Below are 12,544 nucleotides of genomic sequence, written 5' to 3' on the forward strand. Positions count from 1 at the left end.
TCCTGGACAGTGCCTGCTAGTCACCGCTGTCCATGGCAGGGCCCCGGGGCCTCCTCCTGCTCTGCCTCCTGGCCGTCTGCCTAGCAGGCTCCCGCCTCATCGGGGGGCAGAAGGTGAGTGTGAGCCAGTAGCAGGGGGTTATCCAGGTGCCCAGGCCCTGCTGGCCAGTGGTGGGAGCAGGGAGGGAGTGTACACAGGTCGGACACAGGTCTGGGGACACACGAGCAGCTGGTACATGTCTGACCTTCCCTGCGCATCTCCTTAGGCTGAGCTGTGTGTGGCTGCTTGGGGTGGCAGCCTGCTGTGCTCTAACGGTGCCCAGCCAGCCTGCCGTGTGGTGTGGTGTGGTGTGGTGTGGTGTGGTGTGGTGTGGTGTGGGCAGCTGTCCCTAGGTCTTCCAAGCCTGAGGGCGAGAGGCACAGAGCCAGGCCTGTCTTCCTGCCCTCCAGCCCAGACTGAGGCCCGGTTTCTGTGTCCCTGGTCTGAAGATTAGAGTTGTGATTTCTAACCCTCGCAGGGCTGACCGAGAGGCTCGCGTGGCACAGATGTGTGTGGGTGGTGGGTATGTGTTATGCATGTGTGTGCCTGTCCCAACCCCCAGAGTGCCCGGTGGCAGAATAGGTCTACTGACCTCAGTTTATCTGGGTAAATGGCAGCCAACGATAACACCCTCACACCTAGGAACTGCCGTTTACTGAGCACACAGCCCCTGGCACACCCAGTATTATCCCCTCGACCTCTCCCCGCCCCTAGGCAGTGGGTCCTGTTCTCCACCTGAGGAAGCCAACGCCCAAGGATGGTGTTCAGGTCAGTCCAGCTCGGCTGTGCCCCAGGCCACCACCTGCAATTCCCCGCCCACCCGCAGTGTGGGAGCAGCAGAGGGGTCCTGGTGTGGGGCCCTCAGGCCCATATGATCCCACCCTCCAGGCGGCCCCCCAGGCCCCATAACAGGGACATTGTCCCAACTGGAGTTTCTGGGAGAGCCTTCCATCCTAAGTATGGAGAGAGTCACCTGGCTGGGGCCGGCCTCCAGGTAAGGGACCCTCCCCTGCATGGCCAAGTTCATCTGGTCTCGGGGCAGCTGCTTCTGTCCCCGTATCACTAACAGGCAGACTGAGGTCAGGAGAGAGGAAGGATTTACCAGGATCCCAGTGCCAGGCAGCATCAGGATGGTAACCCAGGCCCCTGCCACCTTCGGGCGTTTTCTCTTGTGCTCCTCGTGGTCCCTCTGGGAAGAGGCAAGCTAATGGGCCTCGCCAGGCTCAGGGCCAGGTCAGGGATGGGGACGGGCAGGTCTGAGGCTGGACAGGTGACGGTGATGGTGGAAGAGCCGAGGGTTACAAGCTGTTCGTGCAGGTGGTTTCCTGCTCCCTTCCTGCCTCAGTTTCCCCATGTGCACAATGCAAGGGGATTTCAAAGCCTTGCTACCTCCACATGTTCTGGGATCAGGGATCAGTGAGGGGTTTCAGATGGGACTTTTTCCTTGTTGGAAACCCAGGGTTCTGACCACCTCTGAGCCTGGACTCCGGGGCTGGGGCTCGGCCAGCCTGGGCCAGGGAAGAGGGCCCGGGCTTCTTGTTGACAGGGACACAGCATTGCAGGCCTCCTCACACACTGTCAGCCACTCAGCCCTCTCAGCATCCTGTGTTGTTGAGACCCACTAAATATTAGGAAACTGAGGCCCTGAGGGGAAGGGATAGCCTCTGGTCACACAGCAGTGAGGAGCGGGTCAGCCAGGAGAGGCACGGCCGGCTTCCGGGGGGAGGGGGTCTTAGCACCTGTCCTTTCCACAGTCTGTGGCCACACACCTCCGTGCTAGGAGTGTGCTGTGGTCCCCAGCGGGGTTTGAAGGCAGAGGGGCATTGATCCAGGCAGGGGAAGCAGGTTGGGGGCCCCTTCCTCTGAGGGACTTCAGTTCTGGGCCCTGGACCCCCGCTTTGGGGGAATTTCTTCCACGTTTTCACAATAGACTCAGCACCTCAGGTCCTCAACTTCCCCAGCAGCGTCTCTGTGGGAAGCAGACATTGCAAAATTAGTTCTGGATTTGGGCAGGGAGGGGGCAGCACCCGCCCGGCTCAGGCAGATCCCGAGGTGCCCCAAGGAAAAAGGGAATCTGAGTCAGCACTTGGATGTGGTCCAGCCTCACTCTGCCCAGCGGGACCAGCAGTGACAGTGAGACTGGGGGTGGGGGCCGCTGATGCTCCTTCCAGGCCACCTCGAAGGGGGACCCGAGTGCCTGCCTGTGGGGTCCCAGGAGGAGTGTGGTTTCCCACAGATTCACAGATGAGATGTCCTGTGATGAGTGTCCACCAGCACACAGGGCTCCGGCCTCCTCCTGTGCCCGAATCCACCTGCCATTTGGGCAGAGAGCGAGGGCCGTGTGCTCTCATGGCCCAAGGCCCCTCTCCAGGGCCGACCAGCGTTCCTCTAAGAGCTGGCCCGAGATGAGCAACCTGGCAGCGGTGCCCAGCGAGCTGTCCAGGTGGCCCTCCGGGAAGCCCGCTGCCTGCTGAGCCTTTGCCCTGAGCCAGCAGCTGCCAAACCCTGGAGTTGCCCAACTTCCTAGCCGCTCCCTGGCTCAGCAAAGACCCAGCCTGGGGTGGGGAATGAGACCTCACTCCCGGCCCTGAGGCCGCTCGCAGCAACTTCCCTCTGCAGACCGCAGAGGCTCGAGCGGAAAGGGGCAAATCACAGCGGTGGCAAAAGGCCGTTTCTCTTCTCGCTTTGAGAGGCCACATCCCTGATGTGTTCTAGGAAAGAGATGTCCTGCGCTCTTTGGACCAGTGTGGTCAGCATTTTCTAGATGAAAACATCTTAGCCTTCCAGGCCGTTCCCCAAGCTCCCCCTTCACCAGGCACACCTTCCCGTGGCCCCTTCTCCCATTCTCCCACTCACATTGCTTCCGTCCCTCTGAGGTGCCGTGCTGTCGGTTGTTGGGACTTAGTTGCTGTAGAGGCAGCCCCAGGGAGGGGCTTGCAGGAGCTATATGAACGTGGCTGCAGGGCTTGGCACTCCCAGGGAGCGGGCAGCCTCTCCCCCCAACCCCCACCTCTGTTTTCCTTGCAGCAGCCAGAGAGCCCTTTAAAACACAAACTGAGCCTCGATGGCCTCGGCCAAGTCTCCTGCCTCCTTCAGGTCCTACCTCAATTGTCACCTCCTCCAGGAAGTTGCCTGGGCCTGCAGCCTGGCTCCTCTCAGCTCCCTCACCGCCAGCATTGCCCATTTGATGATGGACAGTGGACCGCTGGGTCCAGCCAGTGGGGCTGTGAGCCAGGCCCTGGGTCAGGGCTCCCAGAACATGACAGATGCCCTCGCATGCCTGCCCCCGAGAGCCAGCCTCCCGGGTCTGGGCAGGTTCCTGGGTCCCTTGGGCTTGCGGAGGGTCATTTGGCAACAGGTGCAGATGTGCTCGGAGCAGAGTGGGGACAGGTCTCCCCTTCCAGTGTCAGCCACATCGTTTACTGTTTTATTTTTAAGTGAAAGGTGAGACTTAGCACTAGGGGAGAGTCCGGGTTCTAATCCCTGATTTGCACGCGGTCACTGGGTAGCTCTGAGCAAGGGCCACCCACTGGGGGGTTCAGTTTCCTCATCTGAATGGGTTGAGGTGGAACTAAGTGGCTAGATTCCCTTCGTGTCGGAAGTATAGACTCTGAGACTTCTGGCCATGCCTGCGGGGCCCTGGGCAAAGGTATGCGGCTGAGGACATAGGGACCTGCCGTGGCAGTCACAACCCGTGACAGGCGGGTATCCCGTGTCTCGGGGCCTTCCCTGTCCTCATGGCATCCCCACTAAGCAGGTGGGAAACCAAGGCCTGGAGAGGGCTGCGAGGCCCTGCCTGGTCAGGACAGAGTCAGGACTGGTCCTGGGTCAGGCCCCTCATTCCAAACCACCCCCCCTGTGGCCCAGGTGTGGTCCAGACGCTGCGATGTGAAGACCAAGTTTGTCACTCACATACCCTGCACCGTGTGCCCCGCCATCAAGAAGCGGGTGTGTCCCTCGGGCTGGCTACGTGAGTTCCCGGAGAAGATATCACAGGACTGCCGGTGTGGACCCCACCCCATCCTGCCCACTTCAGGGTCATCCTGTGGGGTGTCAGGGGGACAGGAGGGGCCGGGCGGGCCTGGCAGGGTCTCACTTATCTACACATTTGTTGGTCCTCCAGTGGGGAAGATAGAAGAACAAGCAAGAGGGTGGGGCAGGTGGTGTTTATTGAGTATCTACTGTGTGCCAGGCCCTGTGCCCACTCTGGGCCCGGCACATAGAGGGGAGGTGGAGTAGGAACACTGCAACCTACATGTCAGGAGGCTGGGGTGGGGGCTGCAGGTGGGAGCCCTGCCCACCACCCTGCCTACCACCCTGCCTACTGTTCTACCTACTCCCTTGCCCACCTCCCTGTCCATCCTTTATCCTCAGCTACGAGGTACAGCTAGGGGGCTCTCTGGTGTCCATGAGTGGCTGCAGCATGGGATGCTGGAAGGACGTGGTGCAGAAGGCCTGCTGCCCTGGCTACTGGGGTTCCCAGTGTTTCGGTATGGTACGGTGGGGGGGTCCCAGTGCTATGGTACAGGGGGTTCCCAGTGTTTCAGTATGGTACAGTGGGGGGGTCCCAGTGCTATGGTACAGGGGGTTCCCAGTGTTTCGGTATGGTACGGTGGGGGGGGGGTCCCAGTGCTATGGTACAGGGGTATTTCAGTGCTATGGTATTGGGGGGTCCCAGTGCTATGGTATTGGGGGGGGTCCCAGTGATATGGTACTGGGGGGGTCCCAGTGCTATGGTATTGGGGGGGTCCCAGTGCTGTGATATGAGGGGCTCCCAGTGCTATGGTACGGGGGTCCCAGTGCTATGGTACAGCAAGGGGTCCCCACTTAGTTCCTAACACCCCAGCCCTGGGCTCCCCATCTGCAGCATCTGCCTGCATTCCCCTCCACCGTGTTCACTTAATGGACACTTACTGAGCCAACACAGCTGGCCGCCTGACTCTGGCTGCCTTGGGGAGGGGCCACCAAGAGCTGCTGGGGTCAGGGATGATCTAGAGTTCTTAGACCACAGCTGAATTGTTGGATGGGGGTCCACAGAGTGCCCTGGAGGGGCAGAGACCCCGTGCAACGGCCATGGCACCTGCCTGGATGGCATAGACAGGAATGGGACCTGCGTGTGCCAGGTGAGAGTCGGGCAGGCGGGGTGGGGGACCGTGGAGGGGCCGCTCTGACTGGGTGTGCTCCTCCACCAGGAAAACTTCAGTGGCTCCGCCTGCCAGGAGTGCCGAGACCCCAACCGGTTCGGGCCTGCCTGTCAGTCAGGTGAGCTCTGGCAGGAGGGCCGGCCAGTGTCCCTGTGGGGGTCTGTGGAGACCCAGCTCTACAACCAGCCCCACCAGTCTCTCTCCCAGCCCTCCAGCCTTTCGCTTCCCCTCTAGGGACACAAACTGGTTCATCACACCTCCAGCCCTTGCAAGGTTCTTGGGGGCTCCTGGAGGGCCTTCTGAAGCCCCCCTGAGCCTCCAGCCTGGGCCAGGTGCCTCCCTGGGCTCCTGCCACCCTGTAGTCCTGCCGCACAGCTCTGCACTCGAAGTTGTGCCTGTTGGAGCTGAATTCTGGAAATGCAGGGGCAGGGGCTTGATGTCCCGTGTGTCCCTGGGTGAGGCTAGGGTCCCACCTGTCCCTGGGTGTTCTTCCCAGTGTGCAGCTGTGTGCATGGCGTGTGCAGACATGGGCCACTCGGGGATGGAAGCTGCCTGTGCTTTGCTGGATACACTGGACCCCACTGTGACCAAGGTGAGCAGTACTACGGGACATCCTGGGCAGCGGGTCCTTGGTGGCCAGAACAGGAGGGGTCGACTGGGTGACAGATGAAGCCTGAACCTCAGCAGGAACTCTTTTTGCACCCCGATTTCTTTCTAAGTAGGAGAGGCACACAGCTGGTCAGGGGGAGAGGGAGGTCCCATCTGAGGCTCAGAGAGGGCAGGGCGCTGGCCAGAGTCACACAGCAATTTGGGCAGAGCACCTCTGCTCCCGTGTTCCTTTCCAACCTGGGGTTTCGGCCACTGCAATACTCTCCCCTCTCCACGCAGAGCTGCCCGCGTGCCAGGCCCTGCACTGTCCCCGCAACTCCCAGTGCTCTGCCGAGGCCCCCGCCTGCAGGTGCCTGCCTCCCTACACCCAGCAGGGCAGCGAATGCCAAGGTAAGACTGTGACGCGGGGGCAGGGTGAGCAGGCACTGGGAGGATGTCCTTTTAAACCAGCACGTGCCATCTGGCCATTTATAGGGAGGAAGAGCTGTCCCTGAGGGAGGTGAAGGGGGCTTGTCCCCAGAGTCTGGGTCAGCCTGCTCACCCTCTCTTTGACCCATCCCGCTGGAAGCTGTGGAGGAGACAGGCTCTTGGGAGCTCAGCTCACTTGGGCTTTCTCCCTGCCCTGCAGCCCCTGACCCCTGCCGGCCATCGCCCTGTTCCCCAGTGGCCCAGTGCTCAGTGAGCCCCACCGGGCAGGCACAGTGCCGCTGCCCCGAGAACTACTATGGCGACGGGACAGTGTGTCTGCCCCGGGACCCGTGCAGCACCAGCAATGGTGGCTGCCCCAGCAACTCCACCTTATGTCTGTACGAGGGGCCCGGCAAGGTGAGCCCCTCCGTCCACCCAGCACACTGGCCGTGGGACCCTGGGCAAGTCGAGGGCCCCTGGGAGCCTCAGCTGCCCCATTTGTGAAATGGGGAGAGAACGACACCCTCCTCTCGGAGGGCGGTTTTGGGGACCGAGCAGAGCTCGGTGGGTGTGGCAGATGCCAGCTGTCCTCACGGACCTGATGTCACCCTCTGGCCCTGCCCAGGCCTCCTGCACGTGTAAGCCAGGCCTGGTCAGCATCAACGGCAACGCCTCTGCAGGCTGCTTTGCCTACTGTTCCCCCTTCTCCTGTGACCGGTCAGCTACCTGCCAGGTGACCCCTGATGGAAAGACCAGGTGGGCACAGGGGCCTAGGGGTGGGCACCCGGGCAGGGCAGAGAGGGTGGGCTGGGCGAGGGGAGTGTGCACCCTCAGCTCAAGGCCCTGTGGGGACAGGTGGGGGTGGGCCAGGAGGTGGGGACTGGACCCACCTTCTGCCCTGATCAGTTCTCTGTCCCCTAGCTGTGTGTGCAAGGAGGACCAGGTGGGGGATGGGCGTGCCTGCTACGGACACCTGCTCCACGAGGTGCAGAAGGCCAGTGCCAGCGCGACCAGGACCCTGGGACTGAGAACCGCTCTCGCCATGCTGGGTGTGTGGCCTCGCCCCTGAGCCAGCTCTCCTGCAGGGCGGACTCTGCAGACATAGCTTGCTTTTCGGCCCAAGTACTATGGAGGCAGAGTGTCTGTGGAGGGTGCACGCTGGAGGTGGGAGCTAGTCCCCCAGACCCTGGGGCCCACATCTACCCTAGACCTGGATCCAGTGCCCCCTAGCACAGCTCTCCAAAACCAAGGACTGATGCCTTAGGGCAGTGGTTCTCAACATTCCTAATGCCGCGACCCTTTAATACAGTTCCTCATGTTGTGGTGACCCCCAATTTCATTGTTACAAAGTGAACATCATTAAAGCATAGTGATTAATCACAAAAACAATATGTAATTATATATGTGTTTTCCGATGGCCTTAGGTGACCCCTGTGAAAGGGTCGTTTGACCCACAAAGGGGTCACGACCCACAGGTTGAGAACCGCTCCCTTAGGGTCTCCCCAGATCCATTCTGACGCACCCTCTCCTGTCCTCCAGACCAGGGCTGCCGGGAGATCCTCACCACATCGGGCCCATTCACCGTGCTGGTGCCGTCCCTCTCCTCCAGGATCTCCTGGACCATGAACGTGAGCCCCTCCCCACTGAGGAGCTGGCCGTGGCCCTTGCCTCCTTCCAGGACCCTGCCCCAGGCCTGTGCCCTCTGGGGAACTGAGGCCTGGGAGGCATTGATCCCTTCTGTAGCTCGAGCAGGGTGGCATGAAGAGGACCACCTGCCCCAGGCCCCCTAGGCACTCGATCCCCTTGTGCCCGCAGACATCCTATGCCCAGCAGCTGTGCAGACAGCACATCATCGCCGGGCAGCACATCCTGGAGGACTTGGGGACCCAGCAGCAAACACGCAGGTGGTGGTGGACACTGGCAGGGCAGGAGATCACTGTCACTTTCAACCGCTTCATGGTGAGGAGGGGGGCCTGGGGACCAAAGGAGCCCCAGGTGCGGGGACACGGCTCCAGCAAAGGTGTGGAGGTGGGACAGAGTCAGGCCCGGGGCTGGCATGTGGAATCGGAGCCCGGGGTCTCATTTCTCAGCAGAAATACTCCTACAAATACAAAGACCTGCCCCAGCAAACATTCACCATCCACAAGGCCAACTACCCAGCAGCTAACGGCGTCTTCCACATCGTCACTGTCCTGCGGTGGCAGCCCCCACCAGAGCTCCCGACTGACCCCAAGGCAAGCCAGTGTCCTCCCCCCCCCCCACCCTTGCCACTGGGTGACCTCTGACCCCCCACAGAATGTAGAGAGGTGGTGCTGGGCAGGGCTAGAGCTCCCTTGAGCTGAAGCAGCCTCATTGAGGACTCCTCTGAGGCCCTAATGCTTGTTCCTTCCTACAGAAAACCATTGGCCAGATCCTTGCCTCCACGGAGGCCTTCAGCCGGTTTGAAACCATCCTAGAGGTGAGTTTGGGGGAAAGGTCCTAGTCTGTCTGATCTTTTGGGCCAGGGCCCCTTATTGTCCGGAATCTGGCTCACAGTGACCTGAGGTTCTGGAGTGGCACAGGCCTTTGCCCCTGCCCCCATCCTAGAACTTGCCCGTCACCCTCCTGAGGTTCCGCAGGACCCACTGTTGATGTCTACCGCTTATTCCTGGTGGGAGTTCCCAGGCAGGGCTCAGAGGTGGGGCTGGCCACACAGCCTCCCTGAGCCTCTCTCCCACCACCACAGAACTGTGGGCTGCCCTCCATCCTGGACGGGCCCGGGCCCTTCACAGTCTTTGCCCCAAGCAACGAGGCTGTGGACAGCTTGCGTGACGGCCGCCTGATCTACCTCTTCACAGCAGTAAGCGCGGCGGGAAGAAGGGGCCGGGGATATGGGGGGGCACGAGGGCTGCCCTCTCCCCTACCAGGCCTCCAGCAGCCAAGCCCTCTGTCCCCTGCCAGGGTCTCTCCAAACTGCAGGAGCTGGTGAGGTACCACATCTACGACCATGGCCAGGTGAGGGCCTTCCTCCCAGAGGGTGGCCAGCTTGCACCCGAGGCTGGCCTGTCGGGGGTTTGTGTGTGGGCTGCGCCCTACCCAGGGGCCCTTCTCCTTTCCTTGCCCGTCTGGACTACTAGACCACAGAATATCGTCACCTGGAAGGACCAGGTGTGGCCCCAAGGTGTGTGGCTAGTGCCCAGCCTAAGGCCACCCTCTCCTCTGCCCCAGCTGACGGTTGAGAAACTCATCTCCAAGGGCCGCGTCCTCACCATGGCCAACCAGGTCCTGGCTGTGAACATCTCCGTGGAGGTGAGGGCAGGAGCACCGGGAACGAACGGAGGGGCTGGTGATGAGTGGCCAGTCATTCGGCCTCTTTCAGACCTGCCTTCATGCTCCAAGCCTGTGGCCAGCAGGCCCTGGTGGGGGTCATATGGGCGGCAGCACAGATCAAATCCTGCTCCCGGCGCCTGACAGGCTGGGGGGGCTCCAAGGAGGAGGAGGGGGAGCACGTGGGTAGGGTGCTCCCTGGCAGAAGCCATGTGGTCAGGGCACTGAGGCTGGAGCCCTGTTGCCAGGGCAGGAAGCGTTGCCCAGGAGAAGGGAGGGAGGACAGCAGGGAGGGGAGGCGGAGGCAGGGGCGGGGCCGAGCCTGCTGTTACCCACTGGGCTCTGCCACAGGGGCGCATCCTGCTGGGACCCGAGGGCGTCCCGCTGCGGAGGGTGGATGTGCCGGCTGCCAATGGCGTGATCCACATGCTGGAGGGCATCCTGCTGCCCCCAACCATCCTGCCCATCCTGCCCAAGCACTGCAGCCAGGAGCAGCACAAGATCGTGGTGGTGAGTGCACGCCGCACAGCCGGCCGTGCTGAGACCCACCCAGTGCTGCTTGTGGAGGGGTCACCCCCGACGGTGGGCTGGTGGTGGCTCTGGGCCCGGCCTCAGACCCCATAGACCCACCTGGACTCGCCCACATGCCCTGCTGCTGTTCATGCCTTTGAGGCCTCTCTTGCATCTTCCGCCCCTGTGGGCAGCCTCCCTGCCCAGGCCCGGCCTCACACTCACCCTAAGCTCCTTCCTACCGCAGGGCCTTGGTTCTTGTCTGCCCTCTGCCCACACGCCATCTCCTGGCCCTCCTGCTGTTGCCTCTGTCTCAGACCCAGCCCTCGGCTCCATGCCACTTTCTTAGGGTAGGCTGAACACATAAACCAGGACTGACGCTCTCCCCCTCCCCGTGCCCTGCGCAGGGCTCCTGTGTGGACTGCCACGCCCTGAACGCCAGTAGCACCTGCCCGCCTAACAGCGTGAAGCTGGTGAGCAGAGCTTGGCCCCGCCCTGAGGGTGGACTCCTGAGTGCCCGGGGTCAGGGTGGGGCAGTGGGGCTGGGAGGTGAGGCTGGACCTGGAGGTTCAGCACCCCTCAGCCCTGCCGAGGGTGGGAGTGCTGGACCCAGGGAGCCGAGAACTCATGCCCAAGGCTGCCCGAGACCCATACCTGCTGACCGGCTTGGCATGGCCCACCCCAGGACTTGTCCCCCGAGGAGTGTGTCTACACCCATGACCCTACTGGGCTCAACATCCTGAAGAAGGGCTGCGCCCACTACTGCAACCAGACCTTCCTGGTGAGCCTGGGCGGGCACGCTGTCCCCGGTGACCTGGGGCACTCGCTTCTCCCCGGGGCCCCCAGGCTGGGCCGAGCGGCTGCCCTCCTCAGAGAGATGTGCCATCCTAATGGTGGAGAGGGTGTCCCAGGGGGGCCTCACCACCCCCTTGCTCTAGAGAAGGGGCCAGGCGGCAGCAGCAGCTGGGGCAGTGGGGGTGGCATGGGGCAGACACGCTCCATCTCTTACAGAAACCTGACTGCTGCAAAGGGTTCTTTGGGCCTGACTGTGCGCAGTGTCCTGGGGGCTTCTCCAACCCCTGCTATGGCAAAGGCAACGTGAGTCCCCTGCCCCCGGCTGAGATGGGGGGGGTGCGGGGGGTAGACTTCTCCAAGGCAGCCGGTGACTGGCTGGGTGTCTGAGCCAAGTCTATCTGGCCTCCGGTTCCTCACATCGAGGCATGGAAGTGGAGTCATGTTATAGTTAGGAATAGTTACCTGACAGCTGTTTATATCTTCTTTCCTGAAGGCTATTTGTGAGAGGTTTTCTTCTGTGGCCTGTTTTCGTCCCTTTGTGACATGGGGTTGCTTTACGCCTGGCCAGGGAAGGGCCGAGGAGCTGTCTAGGTTGGGGAGGCGTCACCGTGAAGCTCCAGGCCTGGAGCCCTTTAGGGGGCAGCTCTGGGCAGCACGTGACCTGGAAGATGCGGAGAGGTCTTCCGGGGGAGCCCAGTCAGCGCAGGAGCAGGTGTTGGGGGGGATGTGGAGACCCCTCCCCGTGACTGACCCTGCCCCTGCCCATCGCCAGTGCAGCGATGGGATCCTGGGCAACGGGGCCTGCCTCTGCTTCCCAGACTACAAGGGCGTCGCCTGCCACATCTGCTCCAACCCGAACAAGCACGGAGCCCAGTGCCAGGAAGGTGGGTGTCCTGGCCCAGCTGCCTGCCAGGGAGAGAAGGGTTCTGCTTGGGGAGGAGCTGGGGACCCCAGGAAGGGGACAGAGCCCAGGAGGAAGGGGTCAGCCCCAGGAGCGGGGGAGGAGAAGTCGATGTCTCCTTCACCCCGGACAGGAAGAGAACCGCGGTTTAATCTAAAGCATCCGGGATTTCGGTCAGACAGAGAGGAGAACTGGGTGGGGGAACTGGGGGCAGGGGTGACTGAAAGCAGCAAATGCCCTTCTCATTTCCTCTGCCCGCCTTTGACTTGGTGAGCCTGAATGCTGCCCCGTTCCCAGCACTCCCCCAACGGCATTGGCTCCCAGCCAGCCCTGCCCCTGCCTCAGTTTCCCTGCTCCCCTCTCCTCCCTACAGATTGCGGCTGTGTCCATGGTCTATGTGACAATCGTCCAGGCAGTGGGGGGGTGTGTCAGCGTGGCACATGTGCCCCAGGCTTCAGCGGGCGCTTCTGCAACGAGTCCACAGGGAACTGTGGGTCCACGGAGCAGGCCCAGAACTGCCACCTGCATGCCCGCTGCGTTAGCCAGGGGGGCATCGCCAGGTGAGGGCTCGAGCTTCCTCTCTGCCCATCCATGACTTCACTGCTCAGCCTCTAGCCTCGCCCAGAGGCTCACTGGAGGCCCCTCCCTCACCCTCCCCCAGGTGTCTCTGTCTCGATGGCTTTGAGGGCGATGGCTTCTCCTGCGCACCCAGCAACCCCTGCTCCCGCCCCGACCGTGGTGGCTGCTCAGAGAACGTCAGTCTCCTTGTCCACGCCCTGAGTCCTGCTTCAGGGGTGGGAGGAGGGACTCCTCTGCCCCCTGCCCTGCAGCC

The 12,544-nt window shown here is 62.2% G+C and overlaps 1 protein-coding gene across 1 annotated transcript in view; it reads left to right on the plus strand.

Annotated features, from left to right (window-relative positions):
- STAB1 (stabilin 1) overlaps positions 1-12,544 on the plus strand; it is a 26,573-nt gene continuing 14,029 nt past the window's right edge. The window contains exons 1-24 of the mRNA XM_070390711.1: positions 1-113; positions 3,907-4,043; positions 4,414-4,529; positions 5,077-5,162; positions 5,232-5,301; positions 5,680-5,775; positions 6,072-6,182; positions 6,421-6,617; positions 6,826-6,956; positions 7,122-7,249; positions 7,740-7,828; positions 8,016-8,159; positions 8,294-8,434; positions 8,596-8,658; positions 8,926-9,039; positions 9,141-9,194; positions 9,408-9,488; positions 9,858-10,016; positions 10,424-10,489; positions 10,702-10,797; positions 11,028-11,114; positions 11,584-11,695; positions 12,086-12,272; positions 12,374-12,467. Coding sequence (XP_070246812.1) covers positions 33-113; positions 3,907-4,043; positions 4,414-4,529; positions 5,077-5,162; positions 5,232-5,301; positions 5,680-5,775; positions 6,072-6,182; positions 6,421-6,617; positions 6,826-6,956; positions 7,122-7,249; positions 7,740-7,828; positions 8,016-8,159; positions 8,294-8,434; positions 8,596-8,658; positions 8,926-9,039; positions 9,141-9,194; positions 9,408-9,488; positions 9,858-10,016; positions 10,424-10,489; positions 10,702-10,797; positions 11,028-11,114; positions 11,584-11,695; positions 12,086-12,272; positions 12,374-12,467 — 2,640 coding nt within the window. The 5' untranslated portion in view covers positions 1-32. The remainder of the gene's footprint in view (positions 114-3,906; positions 4,044-4,413; positions 4,530-5,076; positions 5,163-5,231; positions 5,302-5,679; positions 5,776-6,071; positions 6,183-6,420; positions 6,618-6,825; positions 6,957-7,121; positions 7,250-7,739; positions 7,829-8,015; positions 8,160-8,293; positions 8,435-8,595; positions 8,659-8,925; positions 9,040-9,140; positions 9,195-9,407; positions 9,489-9,857; positions 10,017-10,423; positions 10,490-10,701; positions 10,798-11,027; positions 11,115-11,583; positions 11,696-12,085; positions 12,273-12,373; positions 12,468-12,544) is intronic.

Source organism: Myotis yumanensis, unplaced genomic scaffold (genome assembly GCF_028538775.1).
Source record: "Myotis yumanensis isolate MYYU_CA2020_CCGP unplaced genomic scaffold, mMyoYum1.0.hap1 SCAF_14, whole genome shotgun sequence".
Taxonomy (NCBI): Eukaryota; Metazoa; Chordata; class Mammalia; order Chiroptera; family Vespertilionidae; genus Myotis; species Myotis yumanensis.